This window comes from Chiloscyllium plagiosum, chromosome 25 (genome assembly GCF_004010195.1).
Source record: "Chiloscyllium plagiosum isolate BGI_BamShark_2017 chromosome 25, ASM401019v2, whole genome shotgun sequence".
NCBI lineage: Eukaryota > Metazoa > Chordata > Chondrichthyes > Orectolobiformes > Hemiscylliidae > Chiloscyllium > Chiloscyllium plagiosum.
In genome coordinates, this window is record NC_057734.1 from 39,569,994 (window position 1) to 39,590,569 (window position 20,576).

General features: G+C 40.3%; 1 protein-coding gene across 1 annotated transcript; it reads left to right on the forward strand.

Annotated features, from left to right (window-relative positions):
• On the forward strand, window positions 1-20,240 carry c25h12orf43 (chromosome 25 C12orf43 homolog). The gene is made up of 6 exons (XM_043715930.1): window positions 1-170; window positions 4,563-4,614; window positions 6,977-7,075; window positions 10,177-10,241; window positions 10,775-10,865; window positions 18,967-20,240. Exons 1-6 carry the CDS (start codon window positions 41-43, stop codon window positions 19,400-19,402), a joined length of 873 nt encoding a protein of 290 aa, XP_043571865.1. The 5' UTR covers window positions 1-40; the 3' UTR covers window positions 19,403-20,240.
• The last annotated feature ends 336 nt before the right edge of the window (window positions 20,241-20,576 follow it).

The window sequence follows — 20,576 nt, forward strand, 5'->3', positions numbered from 1 at the left end:
TCCCGAGGACAACCGCGAACATTGCGAGGGGAGATTGAAGATGGCGGCCGCCAGTGTGGAGTCTGATTCAGATTCTGACAGTGTGGAGGAGTTGACGCGCCTCAAAGAGGCTACATGGAATGTCGGCAACACCAGTTCCCACAAAAAAATAGGCAGTGGGCGCTTTGTTTGTAAGATTTACCAAGTTTCATTCTTTGCTGAAACCAAAACAAATTTCTGGAGAGACTCTGGTGTTGTGGCAGCATCTGTGGAGACAAAAATTAGTTTTTAACTGAATCTTTAACTCAAAATTCTCACCACAGATGCTGCCAGTTTCTCAAGCAAGTTCTGGTTTTGTTTCAGATGTTTAGCATCTCAGTTCTTTGTTTTACCCGTCTATTGGTTCTAGTTTCAATCTGTTTTATGCATTGCACTGGGAGAAGTCAACTCAATTCCACTCTTGGAAATGAAAAAAAATGCTCAGCAGTTTTGACAGTATCCAAGAAGATAAGAACAGAGTTAACATTTCACGTTAATTATGTTCTTCTGCATCATAGAAATTTTATTTCTGCAAAGGATTATGTTAGTGACAAATGGCCTAAGGAAGGCAATCCAATTCAGGACCACTGCAAAAACAAACTTATTAGTTTTAAGCTAGTAGAGAGCTAACGGGGAGGAGAGCAAAGTTGAAAGGTGAGGGGGAAGGAGGAATTAAATGATAATGCAATGTGCAAAGCAAAAGGAGATGATGGGACACAAGTAAAAGAACAAATGACTTATCTGCACTGTGTCATTGTTATTTGCAACAGTTGCAGTCTGAGAAAATAAAATTGCTAGTTATTATTTGAAATTGGGTGAAGTCAATGTTGGACCTGGAAGGCTATAAAGAGCTTAATCAAAAAAAGAAAAGATGTTCTGTTCACAATTGCAGAATTGTTACAAAACAGTCAAAGGCCATTTAGCACATAATGTCAAGCACCAGCAGTCTGAACAAGTATTTCCTTAGGTGACATTCTCCTGCATTCAGAGCTGAAAATGTGTTGCTGGAAAAGCGCAGCAGGTCAGGCAGCATCCAAGGAACAGGAGAAACGACGTTTCGGGCATAAGCCCTTCTTCAGGAATTCTCCTGCATTCACCCTGTAACTCTGCATGTCCTTTTTTGGGCAAAAAAAATGTCTAACTCCCTTTGCTGAGATTGGAAAGGTTGAGCTATAGGGAGAGGCTGAATACATTGGGTCTTCTTTTTTTCCTGGAGTATTAGAGGCTAAGGGGTGACCTTATAGAGGTTAATGAAATCATGATGAGCATGAATACTGTGAATAGCCAAGGTCTTTTTCCCAGGGCAGGTGAGGGGAAAGATTTAAAAAGCCTGAGGGGCAACTTTTTCATGCAGAGGGTGGAGCGAGTTAGGGACAAGCTGCCAGTGGTGGTGGAGGCAGGTGCAATTGCAACATTTAAAAGGCACTTGAATGTGTACATGAACAGCAAGGGTTTAGATGGATATGCGCCAAATGCTGGCAAATGTGAATAGATCAGTTTAGAATATCTGGTCGGCATGAATGAGTTGGACTGAAGCATCTGTTTCCATGCTGTACAAATCTGACTTTGACTGCTTTGAACTTGCCTCCACAACACACTTAGGCATTTCAGACCTTAACCACTTGTTTCACAAAAGAGTTTTTCTTATTGCTTTTGTTTCTTTTGCCAATTGCTTTAAACCTGTGATCTCTTGCTGTCAATCTTTTCGCAAGTGGGTATCGTTTCTCTTTATGATATTTGCTCCATCCACATTCCTTATAATTTTGAATACCTCTTTCAGATCTCTTAGCTTTCCCTTTCCCAAGAAATACTGTAATAACATCACCAATCTGGCAGAATAAATGAAGTCCACTGTGTTAAGTCTGAGTCTAAGTGAAGTACAGTTGAAGGTAGGTGGTCACATGAGCACATCTCCAGGAATGCGTGAAACCAAACTTGACAACCCTGTTAACAGCAGTTATGTATCATTGACTTTTGTTTCAATGAAATTCCTCTCTCATTTTCTTTAAAGAAACAAACCAAGGGGTCATGTTGCAGCTGTACAGGACATTGGTTCGGCCACTGTTGGAATATTGCGTGCAATTCTGGTCTCCTTCCTATCGGAAAGATGTTGTGAAACTTGAAAGGGTTCAGAAAAGATTTATAAGGATGTTGCCAGGGTTGGAGGATTTGAGCTGGCTGAGGGGTGGCCTTAGAGAGGTTTACAAAATTATGAGGGGCATGGATAGGGTAAATAGACAAAGTCTTTTCCCTGGGGTCAGGGGGTCCAGAGCTAGAGGGTATAGGTTTAGGGTGAGAATGGAAAGATATAAAAGAGACCTAAGGGGCAACGTTTTCACACAGAGGGTGGTACGAGTATGGAGTGAGTTGCCAGAGGAAGTGGTGGAGGCTGGTACAATTGCAACATTTAAGAGGCATTTGGATGGGTATATGAATAGGAAAGGTTTGGAGGGAATATAAAAGAGACCTAATGGGAAACCTTTTCACACAGAGGGTGGTACGAGTATGGAGTGAGTTGCCAGAGGAAGTGGTGGAGGCTGGTACAATTGCAACATTTAAGAGGCATTTGGATGGATACATGAATAGGAAGGGTTTGGAGGGATGTGGGCCGGGTGCTGGCAGGTGGGACTAGATTGGGTTGGGATATCTGGTCGGCATGGACAGGTTGGACCAAAGGATCTGTTTCCATGCTGTACATCTCTGACTCTATAGCATCACAGAATCCTCCATTTTGCTCTAACTTTACTGTCCAAAGCACAATGACAAGACAAATCTGCATTTGAAATAATTGTTGATTTTAATTTATTCACTGGATTTGAGCATTAGATATTTTCAGGCAAATGATCTGGTTTAAATTAGTGAAATTACATGGTAGGAGTTTTGTTTGCATCCAGTTGGGCATGTGCATAATCTTTCAGTGACTCAACTGAACCTTCCTGCCACATTTCTCAGCAGCAGTCAATAATTTATTGATGGGTGTGTCTGACTACTTTCTCAAGTGCGGTGGTGAACACTGATGTCAGGCATCTGTCATAACACAAAGGCTACTTCCCAGAGGCTGGTACAATTACAACATTTAAAAGGCATCTGGATGGGTAAATGAATAGTAAAGATTTAGAGGGATATGGGCTAAATGCTGGCAAATGCAACTAGATTTATATAGGATGTCTGATCAGCATGGACAAGTTGGACCGAAGGGTCTCTTTCCATGTTGTACGGCTCAGTGACTGTATTTCTAGGTGCTGTCTATAAGGTTTCCAGAGATAGAAAGGATGCTTAGTTACAAACGGATTGTTAGCCCACATTGATGGTTACAGTGGAGTAAGAGACATCTCCCTTGTTGTGGAAGTAACAATGTTGTACCTTTTTCGCTTTTTTTTTAAATTGCATGTTCATGTATCTTACTCCCCACTCTGCAGCATACAGTTGAACTTGCAGGCTCAGCTGACCCTCTCTTCCATATATTGGAAATGACGTTGTGCAAGTTCACTCTCAGCAGGGATAATTAAAATGCTATAGGTGAACTCAAAGCTTGCAAGGATCCTGCCAGCTGACACTCTGAGATAGGCCCACTGTTACCCATTTCAGTGGGCCTATCCTTATTTTCTTGCCTGAAGTATCTGTCGTCTTCACACCTGGGATATCTCATCCTTTCCACTTTACTGTTGCATGCCCCCATATCACCCCATTATCTTTCTTCCCTTGAATCCCTCTCTGTTTCTCCGTTGCATTAAGCCAGTTTTGCAGACCTCATTTCATCATTTTGCTGGTCCAGAGCCTCTACGAAAGCTATCTTGCTGCGGTTCCCCTCTGTTGTGGTATACAGTTCATCAAAGAAACTGATGACCTCAGATACAGCTACCTGATGTCGCTTAGTGCATGCGACCTGTTTTAAAAAAAATGGGATGCCAAAGAGCACTGATGTTATCTTGAAAACAGGACGTCATTAAAAAATCATTCTAAGCTAATGTCTGTAAATTTACTACACGTTTAAACCTCCCACAGGCTAGTTAAGTGTGACGTGCTGCTGTCTGTATCTCAGTCCACCACCAGGAAATTTAAATTTTGCATCCCACCTAATTCAGTCACCCTCCACTATGCTTCCTGCCCTTTCAGGCTTCATCTCACCACCACCTCCAACAATCATTCATCAACATTAAAATTTCATTACGTTATAGAAATGTGCAAAAACGAAGGCAGCTCACCACTACCTTCTCAAGAGCAACTAGGGACAGGCAATAAATATTGACCAGCCAGCAACACCTATGATCCATAAGTTTAAAAACAAAAATAAAATTATTTGTACCAGATTATCAAACCACACAAACATTCTATAAAAATTGCCTGTTTGTTTTCGTCAATATTATTCTACATTTCTTGCAAACTTGCTTCCTATTTTCGTTTCCGTTGCTTCTTTCCAAAAATTCTAAAGGGGATCTGTTTATTGGAGTATGTCTTTGTTTACAACAGATGTAATGCATATTATGGTGTAGCTTCCCATTGACAACCTTGGTAACTGTGTTCTTTTTTTTCCCTTTTGTTAGCTGAGACCAATGAAGACAAGCGTATTTCGGTTTCAATTCGACCAAGTCTGAGGTATCTGCACACAACTTTTTTTTCAGCTATTAGAGGGTATTTGACCGTATGGAATGTATAAATGCTGCAGCAACTGTGTTCATGTTTTATTGTTCAGTTAGCACCAAAAAGAACACGTTAAACTTTTCAGTATCTTGGACATGCTTCAGTATCTGATGAGTTACGAATAACATGCCCACTTTTGACCTTATGTTAGAATGCAAGTCATTGATGAAGCAGCTAAAGGTGGTTGGGCCGAGGACACTCTCCTATGGAACACCTGAGATAATGTTCTAGACCTGACTTGCAACAACCACGACCATTATCCTGTACGCCAGAAGCAATAACAGAATTTGTTGGAGAGAAAGCAAGGTTCCGTGACCCTTGTTCAGCAATTTCTGTTTTAGTTTCTGATTTTCAGCATGTGCAGTTCTTTGGGGTTTTTTTAAACTTAGTGCCAGGTGTGATTCCAACCAACAGACATTTTACCCCCCCCCCCCAATTCCAGTTGCTACCTGTTTTGTTAGGCTTCTTAGTGGTCGCATGCAGCCTTGATGTCAAAGGCTGTCGCTCTCGCCTGACCTCTGGAGTTCAGCACTTTTGACCATTTTTGAAGCAAGGCTATAATGAGGTCAGGAGCTGAGTGGCCTTGACAGAACCCAAACTGCATGTCACTGCGCAGATAGCACTGTTTGTGACACTTTCCATCACTACACTGATGATCGAGAGTAGACCGATGGGAAGGTAATTGTCTGGGTTGAATTTGTCTTGCTTATTATATACAGGGCATACGTGGGCAATTTGCCACATTGTCAGGTAGTTTCAAATAGTGCCCTTCTGCACTTTCCATTGAACCAGGGTCGATCCCCTGGCTTGATGGTCATGGATGAGTGGGGGATATATTGCACCATGGGGTTGCAGATTGTGCTGGAATACAATTCTGCTACTTTTGCTGGCCCACAGCACCTCATGTTTGCCCAGTCTTGAGTTGCTAGATCTGTTCGAAATCTATCCGTTTAGCATTGCGATAGTGTCACATGATATGATGGTGGGTATTCTCAAAGTGAAGGCAGGACTTCATCTACAGAAGGACCATGTGGTGGTATCTCTTATGGAAACTGACATGGATAGATGCATCTGCAGCCAGCAGATTGGTGAGGGTGAGATCAAATTTTTCCCACTTGTTAGTTCCCTTAATACTTCCCACAAACCCAGTCTAGCTGTTACGTCCTTTAGGACACAACATTACTGGTCAAATCTCACCAGTAGTACTACTGAACTACTCCTGGTGATGGACCTTGATTCACAGTACATTTTACACCCTTGCCACTTAGTGTTTCCTCCAAGTGTTGTTCATTATGGAGGAAAACTGGTTCATGATCCGAGGAAGGATGTGGTAAGCAACAGGAGTTTTCTTTGCCCATGTTTAACATGAATCCATGAGACACTGAGCAGTCTAGAGTCAATGTTGACCATGGCAACTCCCGACCGATTGTATACCCCTGTTCTGCCTCCTGTGCTGGGTTTGTCCTGCTGGTGGACAGGAGATATCCAGGGATGGTGATGCTGGTGGGACACTACCTGTAAGGTTTGGTAAAGAAAAGACTATTGTTTGACTCATTTATGAGACAACGAGAAGCACTAGCCCCTAGATGTTAGTAAGGAGGATTTTATGGGGTCGACGGGGCTGTTTCTGCATTGTCTTTTCTGAAACCTAGGTTGATGCCAGTTGGCCTGTCTGATCTGAGACTTCATAGCAATTGATACAACTGAGCGGGCATTTCGGGGGCAGGTGACAGTCAACCAGATTCCTGTTCATCTGGAGACACATGTCGGCCAGACCAGGTGAGGATAGCAGATTTCCTTCCCTGAGGACTTTAGTGAACAGATGAGTTTTTCTGACAATCAACAGTGATTTCAGTCATTTTCTGGTCTTAATTAGAGATTTTGTTTTATCGAATTCAAATGGCACCATCTGCCATGGTGAGATTGGACCCCAGAACCCTAGAATGTTAGCTGAGTTTCTGGACTAATAGTCTAGCAATAATATCACAGGGCCATTGCCTCCCCAAGGCTTACTTCATGCTGCATGTTTAAAAATACATTCTGAATTTCATAATGAATGAGCATCACAAAATGGAACTTGACAAATTAACAGGATGAATTAACTATTAATTCATGCTATTGGAATGCAACCTAAGTAATACATATAAATATTACTTTTGATGTGATAATGCAAGCAGTGTCCTAAATATTTGTAAAAGTTCGCAATTTCTATAGAGTTCCTTAATGAGAAACATGGATGCACGATTATGGCTCCCTTACACATCCTTTACACTTTTTGTGATTTATTTTATTCCTGATTTTTTTCCCTCTCCTATAGGCAGAAAGTAGATGATCACCAGCATGATGGAAATGAGCTGCAAACAACACCTGAATTTCGATGTCATGTTGCAAAAAGGCTGGGTGCCTTGCTAGATAGGTAGGAAGAGTTAATGCTCTTATAGTTCTTGGCTGTGAATGTAACATGTACTCATGTCACATTACATTCCCAGGCAACCTGATTTTGTTTTTAATGCTGCTGTTTGCTGGAGTTAAGTATTTCTTTGCTTACTGTGGAGCAATAGTGGCGGTTATAACCAATTAAGTCTAACTTAAGAATTAACAGTTCTGTTTGGTAAAAATGGTTGTTCAGTCAAAATTGAAAAACTATCTTTTAATGTTTTAAGTTTGTAAATGTATAAAAGTGTCAAATTTATTGGTAATATCAAAACTAGGTGATATTTTCTCTTGCAGCATCTGATTTCTGTTACTTTGAGTATGCTGTAGAATTTGCAAAGCTCATTTCAATATCAAGTGATGAAAATTAGGCACTCCAGTAGCTGTAAAATATTGAACATTTATCACTTTGATCTTGTTACATACTTAGTGAGCTTTTAACTTTCTGAAGGCATCTGCCTCTACTTGAGTACATAGCAGAGGTCTTCATTTATCCTCTGCGCTATATTGACTCCTTGTCAAATGACAATGTTTCTCTCGTTGTGACCCTCACTTTCTACTCATTATGACCCTGTAAAGCACTCCTGAATGTTTTGGTGCATTGTATTAAAACAGGTGTTCTACAGCTCAAGGGATCAGTGACCAAAAGAGAAAGTAAATCATACTAGTTTTTTAAGTGCATAAGAATTTTACTTAACTTGGTTTTGCAAAGTACATCTAAGATGCTTTTCAATGTATTTATAAGTAATATTTGTCATTTCATCTGGTACAGTTTAGTGAGTATGTAATTCTATTATTTGACTTTGGTCAGGACAGTGACAAGAGCAGATTTCAGGGCTCAGAGACCAGCATGACTTGATCTGCCATATTTTTCTTTAAAAATTACAAAATGTGTATCTAATCTTTTTGTCCTAACAATTTGATTAATTTATGTAGACCAATCAGAAACAAAAACAAACCTCTGTGAAATTAAGTGTAAGAAGACCATCCATTCATGAGCCACTTTCATTATATCATGGAGTTTTATTCCCCTACCGTTTCCTTTGTGTAATATATGGGGAGATAGGGGTGTGGTGATAAAGTAATATTCCAAAAAAAACTAATTCTCAGAGAGTACATATTCGAATCTCACCATGGCAGAAATGATGTAGAAATGAAATGTGATCGATTTTTTAAAAAAAGTGGATTGAAAGTTAGTATCAATAATGGTGACCATGACAATTATCATTAATTATTGTAAAAATGTCCTGTGGAGGGAATGGAATCTGAAATTATCTGATCAGACGTACATGTGATTCAAGTCTACAGCAGTGTCCTTGACTCTTAAGTGCTGTCTGAAATGGCAAGTCATAAGCAATTAAGAATGGGTGACAAATACTGTCCTTGATAGCAACACTCACATCCCATAAAAGAATAAATATTTTTAAAAATGAGATCGCACTGCAGAACAGTTTTATTTTGTTCCTCCTACGATGATCAAAACATTGGTAGAGAAAAGGAATTAGAAAGGCTGGTGTAAAAGCTGAGAAGTCACCACAATCAGATGGGGTGTATCTGAAGCCTCTGAGGGAAGTCAGGTGGAAATTGCAAAAACACCAACTGGCCATAAACTTCTAATTCTTCTTTGATACTGGGATGATGCCAGAGGACTGGTAAATTACTAATGTTACACCTTTATTGATTTAAAAAAAAATGTAAGATCAAGCCAAAATCAGTCAGTTTAATCGCCATCAAAGGAAAGCTTTTAGAAATAATAATCTGGGACAAAGTTAACACTCAATTGGACAAGTGTGGCTGATTCACAGGGCAAAAGGTATTTCATTAATTTGATGGAGTTCTGATGAGGTAACAGGGATGTTCGATTGAATCATGCAATTTATGTGGCATGCACAACTTCCAAAACCGAAGTGAAAAGTGCCGCATTATACTCTTGTTCACAAAGTTGAAACTAACGTAGTGAGAAAAGCAGTGGCAGCCTATGTATTGCTACAGGAAAGAAAGAGAAGTGGTGAAAGGTTGTTTCTCAGACCAAAAGAAGGTATATAGTGGGGTTTCCTAGGGTCAGAATTAGGGCTCGTGTTTTTCTTGATCAATCTAGATGACGTGTTATTTGGTAAATAACATGGGTATTAACTTTGTGGCATACTGTAAGACATTACAGTCACGATTGACAATCACATAGTAGTGTAGAACTTAAACTTCTGAAAAGAGATACAAATTGTTGAAACTTTTGGTCTTACACTCAGCAGGACATATGCAAGGCTGCTAAATTTTAAATAATCACAAGATATGCTACAATTAAGGAGGTGCTGATTGATTGGTAAGTCGAATCTGGTCAAGGTTTTGCCATGGAGAAAGCTATTGTGTCCCCATGCTTTCAGATAATTCAAAAAAGACACAAGGCTTGAACTTTTTTTTTGTTTGCAAATTACTGGTTCCTGCATGTGAGTATTTACCGCTGCTATCAAATGTAAATCAGCCACCTTATGAGCGTGATTGATTATCTTAAATTTGTTTTCAGTGTGGTTAGTAACTCTGTCAGGGTTGTTCAGCAAGTGTTGCTCAATTACAAACTCACACCCAACAGTAGATAATTTGTTTGTAAGCATGAGCTGTTAGTGTGACCTGATTCTGCCTATTATGAACAGATGGAGGAACATGCTGTTTGATTGATCAGTGAATTGTTGGGATATTTGGCCTATGTACCTGATATTGCAGCAGCACAGAAATTCACATGGGGCATGACTCAAAACTGTTTTAGGCAGAAGGTCCTTATCATTGACGGTACCATTCTATTTGTTAAAAAAAATCCTCTCGTGTCATGACTGCTGTGTAGCAGTGTGAAAGTTTCAGCAACATGTCTGTCTTTTCAGCAATGAACAGTCAATTCACACCTGTATAAGTATAGAATGTGATCTTTTTTCAGAATGAGAACAAGTAAAGCTTCAAATGACTAACATACTATATACAATCATGATCCATAGTCAATCCGCAACAGATGTTGCTTTGAACTAGATAGAAGCTATATGAAAATAGAAGTACAATTCAATCATATTCTTAATGACAGTATATTTTACTTTTCAGTATCATTACTGTTGACAGTTCTGTGCAGTCTTCACAGCAACAAGTAGAGGATGGTGATGAAGAAGGTAATTTGATTATCTCCCTGTTTACACTATGAAAATGAGGTAGATGATCAGCCATGAGTCTGTGGAATATATGGGTTGATTAGCTTATTCCTACTCCTGTTGCTGGTGCTGCAAAAATACGTTATTTTAATGCAGCTTCAAGAAAACTATTTTTGGCTAAATATATTAATTTATAGTGTACCATTGCATTATTGCTTTTAGAAGTTGTGAATGCTATACTTCTGGTGAAAGATTGGAGAATAGTTCATTTTTTGTTAAGGTACTGTCATCAAGGCCAGGTAAAGTTAGCACAGAATAGCTGCTTGTTGTAAATGCTATTGCAATAGTGTGACATGGTGCCATTTCCCTTACAATCCATCCCATAGCTTCTGAATTAAATTAGCTGATTCATGCTGACTAAGTTATATCGGCTGGAAATTAAATTGTGCAAGAATGTGCAAGTCCACTGCAGAAGCCCTTCATCTTTCAGATCTATATTGCATTTTTTTAAGATTTAAAGGGCCCCGACCCTAAGATTTGTTTTTCTTTTGCAGGGTTTCGTTTATTCTCCACATCTGTTCCAGGGGATTGTGGAAAAGTAGAATCCACACCTGCAGTTAAACAGAGACGTCCATCCAGTTCAAGGTAGTGTCTGATTCTTCAATAGACCTGCTACTTAGGTCATAAATTTTTGGACCATATTGGATTCTTGTCAAAATCATAAAAAGAGAACTCCCACAGTTCAAAGATGGGCAGTTTAGGGTGGATTGGCCATGCTAAATTGCCCATAGTGTCCAGGGATGTGCAAGCTAGGTGGGTTAGCCATGGTACAGGGATAGGGTAGGTCCAGGTGGGATGCTCTTGAAAGGGGGGGACTCAATAGGCCGAATAGGTCTGCTTCCACACTGTAGAAATTCTATGATTCCATGAAAACTAAATTATAGACCAGGTATTTCCAACTTTTTTCTCATTGCAACCCAAAATAGGTTGGCACTTTCAATTGTTAAATTGGGTCCCATGTTAGATTTAGAACCATACACAAATTTGGGTCTCAGTGAGATGCTCTAGAATAGTGCTTCTTCACTATGTACCTCTGACGACTTGATGTTTGTACTTGTCTTCCCTGCAGCCTGCTCACGCTGTCCCAGTATTGGCTTCTCTGCCCCACCACCACCTCCATCCTGGTCATTTCTCTCGCAGGCTTCCTGCCCACAGCTTCTCACCATACACTCTGGTTCGCTCCTCTTACTCTCTGTCATCATTCTTCCCTTCACTTCCCACCCTGAGCCTGCCATTCACTCTCTCTTGCTGCCTCGTTTCCTTCCTTCCCCTCCCTGCCTTTTACTCAAGCCTTTGTTCACATCAAAGATTTTAGAGAAGGAAGCCGTGTGCAAGAGAGCAGGTTGTTAAACAGAGGATGGGTCACAGGGAAGTGGCAAGTGGTAACATAATAGAACATAATAACTAATTTTTATTTTTTCGTTCTCTGATTTATTGAAGACTGTTAATCTGATGTAGATTTGTTAATATGGCTGAGAGAACCTTATTAATCACAAAACATGCAAGCTCAATAAGAGTCAAAGAGATTTTTAACTCTATGATATGGAATATATTCCATAACCACCTACTGAAGGAACAGCGCTCTGAAAGCTAGTGCTTCCACATAAACCTGTTGGACTAGAACCTGGTGTTGTGTGATTTTGTACTTTGTTCACCCCAGTCCAACACCGGCATTTCCAAATCAAGAATCATCGAGTCATACAGCACGGAAACAGACTCTTCGGTCTAACCAGTCCAAGCCAAACATAATCCCAAGCTCAGCTAGTCCTGCCTGCCTGCTCCTGACCCATACCCCTCCAAATCTTTCCGTTTCATATACTTGTCTAAGTGCCTTTTAAATATTGTAACTGTGCCCACCACTTGCTCAGAGTGTCAAGTCCTCTGCTGGATATTAACCTTGTTTAACATAATTGAAAATGGCTTCATAATACTGTAGTCGAGATTGTGTTGCTGGAAAAGCACAGCAGGTCAGGCAGCATCCGAGGAGTAGGAGAATCGACATTTCAGTCTGGAGCCCTTCATCAGGATCATCCTGATGATTCTCCTGCTCCTCGGATGCTGCCTGACCTGCTGTGCTTTTCCAGCACCACACTCTCGAACTCTGATCTCCAGCATCTGCAGACCTCACTTTCTCCTTCATAATACTGTAGCAAATCATTTAATAGTTCAATTTCTGTACACTTCTCAGTTTCTTAGTAGGCACATTTTGAATCGAAGAAATTCTGAGACATCCGAGAAAATGTTTGTGATCCTCAAAATAAGTGCAACTCAAAAAGCTTTCCTGAAAGCAGAAATGTTCACAGACACTCTCATTTCTGATAAATAATTAATGTAAATATTGGAAAGATTATCATTTGTTCCCAAAGGTTAAACAATGAACTGCTACAATCGCCATCGGTTAAAAGGCAAGAGTATAGTATATGAGAAAAAGTAGAGAATTTATACTCCATATTTATGAAATGTTGTTTAGGTCATTCTTTGCATATATTATACAGTTCCTAACTTGTTTATCTTGTTTGTAAATGTATCAAATATTGTAATTAAGTCTATAAATAAATTCTACTAGTGACCCAACTAAATCTCCAATATCCCTAATGGCCTGCATTTTTAGTGAATAGAATGGCCAACAGTCCTAGAAGTGACTGCTGCAGATCAGCTCAAAAATAAACTGAAAATTATAGTCCTGTTAATATTTATGTGGGCAGAAGGAGTATAAATATGTCCAAAACAATGTACAGCTTGTACATTATTCTGAGATGTATCCATTGTTGTAATGCTTGTTCACCTGACTGTTTACTTCTCAAGGACAATTGTTCAAAATAGTAACATTTTCCTCTCTGCCAGTGTTGACTCCCCAAATGGGTGTTCCAGCTTTTTCTGTTTTTCAGTCAAATTAACGTCTTTACTGTAGCCATAATTAATGTCTCTGAGTTTTCTATCTTGAATAGTTTTGCTTTACTATTGTGGCTCAGCACCTTTAGATGTTCACTTCTTTAACCATTTGTTATCTCTGGATTTTGGAATCGAAAAATATTAAGTTTCAATGAGGATTTGGCAGTGAGCTTCAGCTGGGAATCTGGCAACTCTGTTGACCTTTCTGCTTAGTAATCAGCCACAGCATCACATGTGTACTACCAAATATAAGCTATGTTCCCTAGAATTTTCAGTCATAATGCCTCTATAATTTATAATTAATTTGTAAAATCTTTGGCTTTCACTGCTTGACAACTAAAAAAGGATCTGTATGATAGATTGTGAGACTCTTGTGGAGCAGTGGTAGTGTCCCTACCTCCAGGCCAAAAGGCCTGAGTTTGAGTCCCACTTGCTCCAGAGATTTGCTATAACACCCCTGAACAGGGTTGCTTAGAAAATATCAATAATGAAATCATTCAGGACCATCAAGTCTATCTCTTGATGGCAAACCTCCTTTTTGATCACCAGCATCACCAACTGCAATTTGGCTACTGACCTGGCTGGCGAAGTCATAGGAAAATCTAGGCAACTCTCAACGACTTGAGGACAGACCTTGGAATAGTTGGCCACTTGCTCCAAAAGTGGAACTGTTCAAGTTATGACTGTAATCACCCATGTCGGGCTCTTGTCCACCGATTGATCTCCTGCCCTATGTGTTCCATGATGACTGCCCTGAAGGCACCATAGCCATTCACACTGTGTCAGCTGAAGTCTAACATCAAACTGTTGCTGCTTTGTCAGCAAATTGCAGTGCTGACCTGAACTAGGCCTGAGGTAAAAATTTGCTCCATAGAATTTAGATTTAAAGAAATCAACTGAACAGCTTTTGATTTCCAAGTCAGGGTAACCACTCATCCCAAGTTTTAAGGGACTGTCCAACATTTGAGGAACCTGGTTTGTTTCCCATCCCGTTGCCAGCATTCAGCAGGAGCCCACCTCTCAAATCCCAGCCCCACCATCCCTTATTCTTTGATAGTTTATGGTCAGCATATCAGCTAATGAAGCTTATTAATTTTTTGGCAGTTCTTCGAGCAATATGTGAATAATAAAGTATCTTCGATGCAGTGGAAATTTGAGAACTTGTGCTTAATTTCTGACAAATGTGAAGACTGTGTTGATAAATCAGCAGAGCTGCAGTTTGAAAAGAGCTGCTAGAGGGAGCTATGCAACAATGTCGAGAAGGCCTCTGAGTTTTGTTGGTTCAGAAAATCACCTGCTTTTACTCATAATACAGTCCACACAGATTTGTTCTATATCTAAAGTGTTGGTGAATAAACTAAAAAAAGGGAAAGAGAGTCTGATTTGGGAATCCTTTTCCTCTTATCTTATTCCCCTGGATTCTTGCTTATTCCCACACTCTCTGTTACACAATCTAAAGATCATAGAATCATAAAATCCCTACAGTATGGACGCAGGCTGTTTGGCCAATTGAGTCTCACCGACCCTCTGAAGAACATTCCACCCATACCCAGCCCTGTACTTCCACCTAACCTAGCTAATCCACCTAACCTGCACATCCCTGGACACCATGAGGCAATTTAGCATGGCCAAACCACCTAACCTGCAGATCTTTGGACAGTGGGACGAAACCAGAGCAACCAGAAGAAACCCATGCAGACATGGGGAGAATGTGCAAATTCCACACAGATGGTTGCCCGAGGATAAAATTGAACCCATGTCCCTCACACTGTGAAGCAGCAGTGCTAATCACTGAGCCACTGTGCTGCCTGGCCACATGGAAATGTTCCTTAGAATGCACAGAGATTTGTTATGTAGTACGTGAGGAAGTTTAACAGGTGAATTTAGCAGCTAGTGTTTTTCAGAAACACCATTCTTCATCTGTCTGAAAAGCAAATGTTTCAAAACAGTTTGAAGAAGCAGTTATGAAGCTGTTACAGCTTCTAAATGTGCCTCCTTACTACTAAAGGGTCAGGACATTTGTTGGGGAATTGGATTATCAGCGCTGACATATCGCTTTCATATGTTGTTGATTGGGAAATTGGCAGCAATCACAATCTACCCCATCACTAGCCCCAGGCTTTTTTCACCTGAAGTTTTCTTTGGAGTTCTTACTTTGCTCTTCAGTGAAGTCTGCTTAGGCATGGAATATTAACCACATTACAATTCCATGCTGCAACGTTTCATCCCCCTTTTCTCTCTCCAGCAAAACAAGACCAGAAATTGCTGACTCAATTATCTTAAGGTAAACTAAGAGTTCCTATATAAAACAGGAAGAATCTATTACCCTATAGTTTTCTTTCTTCCTGTTCATGTGGAACTGTCCCCTTCAGGGGTATTACTGAAATAAGGGGTACGCTGTGAGATTGCGCAGGAGCGCATCTGCATCTTGTTACCACATGTTCTTGATGTAGGCCCAGGAGCAAGAATCCAGGTTGTATTGTAGAACTTCACAAAGAAGTTGTAATATGACAAGGAAACATCCTCCCACCTACAGTGAATGATCTCCACAAAGGTAGGACAAGGAGCTGAGACCCCAGCGCATTCTAGCCAGAGCAGAGACAACATGCATTTTTATATACAAGATGTAGTCTATAGCCATGAATAGTTACAGTAAAGGTTCCAATTTTTTTCGAACTGATGGTTGGAAATCACATCGCATAGCTGATCAGGATTGTATTCCACATTCACCATCTGACATTGTGAGATGTTACTTGTTCTTCTGAACCTGTTTGACAGGGTTGTGAGTGCGCCTTCCTTGGTCGTCGAGTCCTGGAGTGGGTCTTGAACCCAGAGCTTTTGGCTCAGAGGGCGAGCCAGTCCCCAGTACTCAAAGCAGGGAAACTAATGATGAATAATGGAGCTTAGATCTGTCCAGGCATTTGTAGTTTGATTTAAGTGAAGAACACTATCCTTTAGTAATTGGTGAGTTGAACCTGATAAACATTTTTGCTTAAATTAGTTTTAACCCTCAAGTGTATTTTTAGAAAAAATGACTTCATAGCTGTGAGATGAATGTTTATTGCAATGAGGGTGTTTGACTGGTAGGTAGCAGTATGTGCTGATGTTGTTTATTATCTGACCAGTTTTTGCTGTAGCAGTAATGTTCAGTGTCTGTTTTCGCGATATAAAATCAGTAATAGCAATTAGTGCTATGTTTAGGTCATTGACATTGTGGCCTCCAGCACAGCTGTAAAGTGCTGATCCAAGCCAATTGTCAATTGATGTGACAACACCCTAGTATGAATTTGACTGATTTGTATGGCAAATGCTTGAAATCTAATTAATGCGAGATGTGCAATTGTATTATTGAACTGATTATATCACATTGAGGTCCGGCAGCATCAATTAGGAGAGAAATACATTTGACATTTTGAGTCCAATATGACTCCTCTTCAGTTCTGAAGCATTAACTCTGTTTCTTGCTCCATAGATGCTGTGATTTCCAGCATCCACAGTTTTTTTGCTTTTATATAACCAAGAGGCTTGCTAATGCCCACCCAAGCTGAAGTGGCAGCACTATAAGTGAGCAGTATTGCTGTCAGTGGAGAAGCCTTAAAGTGGTGACTGTCTGAGGAACTTTAAATGGGCACTTGTGCCAGTGACAAACCTAAATATTTGCTGCTGACACCTGATGCAAGGGCTGTTATTTTTCCAGGGCTACCAGTATGGTAACCCACCCAGACAGGGAAGATTTGAATTTACATTTGACCTTTTCTGACCTCTGGATGTCTCAAAGTATTTCATAACTAATGAAGCACTTTTGAACTGTAGTCACTAGTAAGGAAAGTACTCAGCAAGATCAATGTAGATACCTATATTCCCACTCACTGCAATGATATAAGTGACTTGGAGTAATCTGTTTAGTCATGTTTGTTTGAGTGATAAATTATGCCTAAGGCTTAGAAGCCCCCTCACAGCTCTTGAGATCTTTGAGACTGCAAATGGGGCCTTGGTGTAATATCCCAATCTGAAAGAAGAAGCTCAAACCATACAGTGTTTCCTAAATACTGAAGTGTCAGTCTGGAGTATGCATACAAGTGTCTGGAACATATTGTACATGAATCTCGTCACCATCTGACTCAGGCAAGTATACCCTGACAGCTGAAATGGGTTTATTAATCCATAAGTGACCTCCACCATTAGAAGCACGACAGCCAGAGCTAAGTCATGATATAAAAATGATGTGGAGGAGCCAGTGTTGGACTGGCATGTACAAAGTTAAAATTCTCACAACACCAGGTTATAGTCCAACAGGTTTATTTGTAAGCACTAGCTTTCGAAGCGCTGCTCCTTCTTCAGATGGTTGTAGAGTAGGACCATAAGACATAGAATTTATAGCAAAAGATTACAGTGTCATGCAAGTAAAATGATATGTTTAACAAACCTAGATTGTCATTAAGTCTTTCATCTTTTAGACAACACAACCTACTCCACAACCATCTGAAGAAGGAGCGGTACTCTGAAAGCTAGTGCTTACAAATGAACCTGTTGGACTATAACCTAGTGTTGTGTGAATTTTAACGACATAAAAACATAAAGCAACATTGAAACATCAGGCAGGTGTCTGTGATGCAAGCTTGTGAGTACTATATATTGGGACTTGCACAGAAGAATCTATTATCAGGGCCTTCTATGATCAGTTCAGATTGCTCAATGTCAGGTAATTAGTTAATCATTCATATCAGGTTGCTTTTACTTGCTTGAATTGTTATTTTTCAAGCAAATGTGGCATCTGTTTCATTGAGGCAATTTTTTGAAGTGCTTGTGATTGCCGTTCATCATTGTCGGAGCATCAGTGCAGAGACTAGTGCATCTATTGCCACTCCGAGGTATGATTAGATTCCCTACAGTGTGGAAACAGGCCCTTCAGCCCAATCAGTCCACACTGATCCTCCGAAGAATAACCCACCCAGACCCATTTCCCTCTGACTAATGCACCTAATGCTATGGGCAATTTAGCATGGCCAATTCACCTGACCTGCACATCTTTGGATTGTGGAAACCGGAGTACCTGGAGGAAACCCACGCAGATAGTTGCCCGAGGCTGGAATCGAACCTGGGACCCTGGTGCTGTGAGGCAGAAGTGCTAGCCAGTGTGCCGCCTCAAAGTTTTTTAGATTATATTAGATTCCCTACAGTGTGGAAACAGGCCCTTTGGCCCAACAACGACCCTCCGGAGAGAAACCCACCCAGACCCATTCCCCTACATTTTACTCCTGACTAATGCACACCTTTGGACTGTGGGAGGAAACCGGACCAAACCCACGCAGACACAGGAGAATGTGCAAACTCCACACAGACTGTTGTCTGAGGTGGGAATTGAACCCAGGACCCTGGCGCTGTGAGGCAGCAGTGCTAACCACTGAGCCACCGTGCCGCCCCTATCTTCCCTATATCTGTGGAACCCCTGCTTAAGACTGAGAAGTAACAGTTTACATGGGTTAAGAGTGTCTACTTTCATTATCTGGCTGAAAATTATAATTCATTTGATTATCCTTTGAGTAGAATTACACAACTCAAGATCAGCATATAAGAAGCACAAAGTGTTTTTGCTAGAGAAGTTAAGAAAACATCTTGGTCATCTGATGATGTTCAAATCTCCATCAGATCCTTTACTGGACTGAGTACATATCATTAGACTTTCGGATGGTTCTAAATGCATAAAATGATTGCACAGTTTTATGGGGTTTGTTTCACTTCTGTTTTAACTGATGCACACAAGTCCTCAACTATTTTGTGTCAAATATTACAGTGATTCAGACAGTGAATGGGAGCGGCTGAAGGAAGCAGCAGTTACGAGTAGTGATATACTCCAACAAAGTTCCCTCTTCAGCACACAGTTGGAGATAAACCAGTCTGAAAATCTCATCAAGGATGAAGACAAAGGAAAGAAGAGAAAGAGGAAGAAGAAGAAAAAGAGAAAGGTAATCATGGAAAGTGAAGATAATTTAGTCAAAGGCAGCGATCAGAAAGGAGTTGAACAAATGTCTGATGTCGATGTAAAAGGGAAATCAGAGCAGGTGTGCAAAGTCGTGGCAAAAGGACAGGAACAAACTAAACAGGCTGACCTTGAAAGGAGCAAAAAGAAAAAAATGAACCACAAAACTGCTAGTTGTGAACTTGAAAGTGTTAAAACAAGCTTTTCTCAAACAAAGAGAAAGAAAGTTCCTTTAACAGATGGGTCATAACAGGGCACTACAGTTCTATGTGCTCTTATCTTTCAAAGAATTGTTTATTTCAAGTGCTTTCAAATAAACCAGTTGGAATATAACCTGATGTGTGATTTTTAACTTTATTTCAAGCGACAGTTTGCAAGCTCCTTTGTTCCTCTCATTTTGTATACTTTTGTTTTGGCAGTTACTTTGAAGTAAAACAATTTTCAAAAGAGATGAGGAAATAATGATTTCCTGCTTGCTGCTGTTCTGCCTTTGGGAGAATGTCTTTGAATGGAGAGCTGCTAGGGCTGATTCAGCTGAACTGTGTATAACCAGCTGTCACTGGAGGGAATTCACACTGTAAAAATCATTGTTCCATGTATCTCCATTGTACCTTCTCAAAAAGATAATGGATCCTTAATTCATTGGTTTTTGCACTTGCTTTAGTTTGATTTATGTCTGAAATTTGTACAAAAGAACAAAGAACAAAAGAGAAGTACCGTACAGGAGCAGGCCCTTCAGCCATCCAAGCCTGTGCTGATCATCATGCTGGAACTAAACTAATAAACAAACTTTCCTTTTTTGGTCCATATCCCTCAATTCGCTCCTTATTTATGTAACCATCCAGATGCATCTTAAATGTCACTGATGTGCCCGCTTCCACCACCCCTTCTAGCAGTGTGTTCCAGGATACAGCCACTCTCTGCGTAAAAGACTTGTCTCGCACACCTCCCTTAAACTTTCCCCCTCTCACCTTGAACCTATGCCCCTTTGTAATTGAAACTTCAACCATGAAAAAGCCTCTGTCTATCCACCTTATCTGTGCCCCTCATAATTTTGTGGACCTCTATCTGGTCTCCTCTCAGCCATGTGGGGTCAGCGAGTGACAAAAATGGCCTCTTTTATCATAGCACAGCACTAGTTTGAGGTGGCAATAGAATCCCAAAATAAACTTCTTAAAAGAGCCCTTTTATGCACAGTTCCTACGTATATTACAATTCTGTTATTATGGTGTTACATTTTTTTATCTATAGTACACAAAGGTTTGAGGGGCTTCTGTCCTGGGAGACAGGAGATGGGTTAAAACATGTGCTAAGTGCTAGCTGCTACTTCTGATGGGATAAAGAGTGTCTGTCTGGTCTGCTTGCATAATTAAGAGGTGTTAGTCCTTTTGTCTTTTAAGTTAGTAAAAATACTAGGCTATATG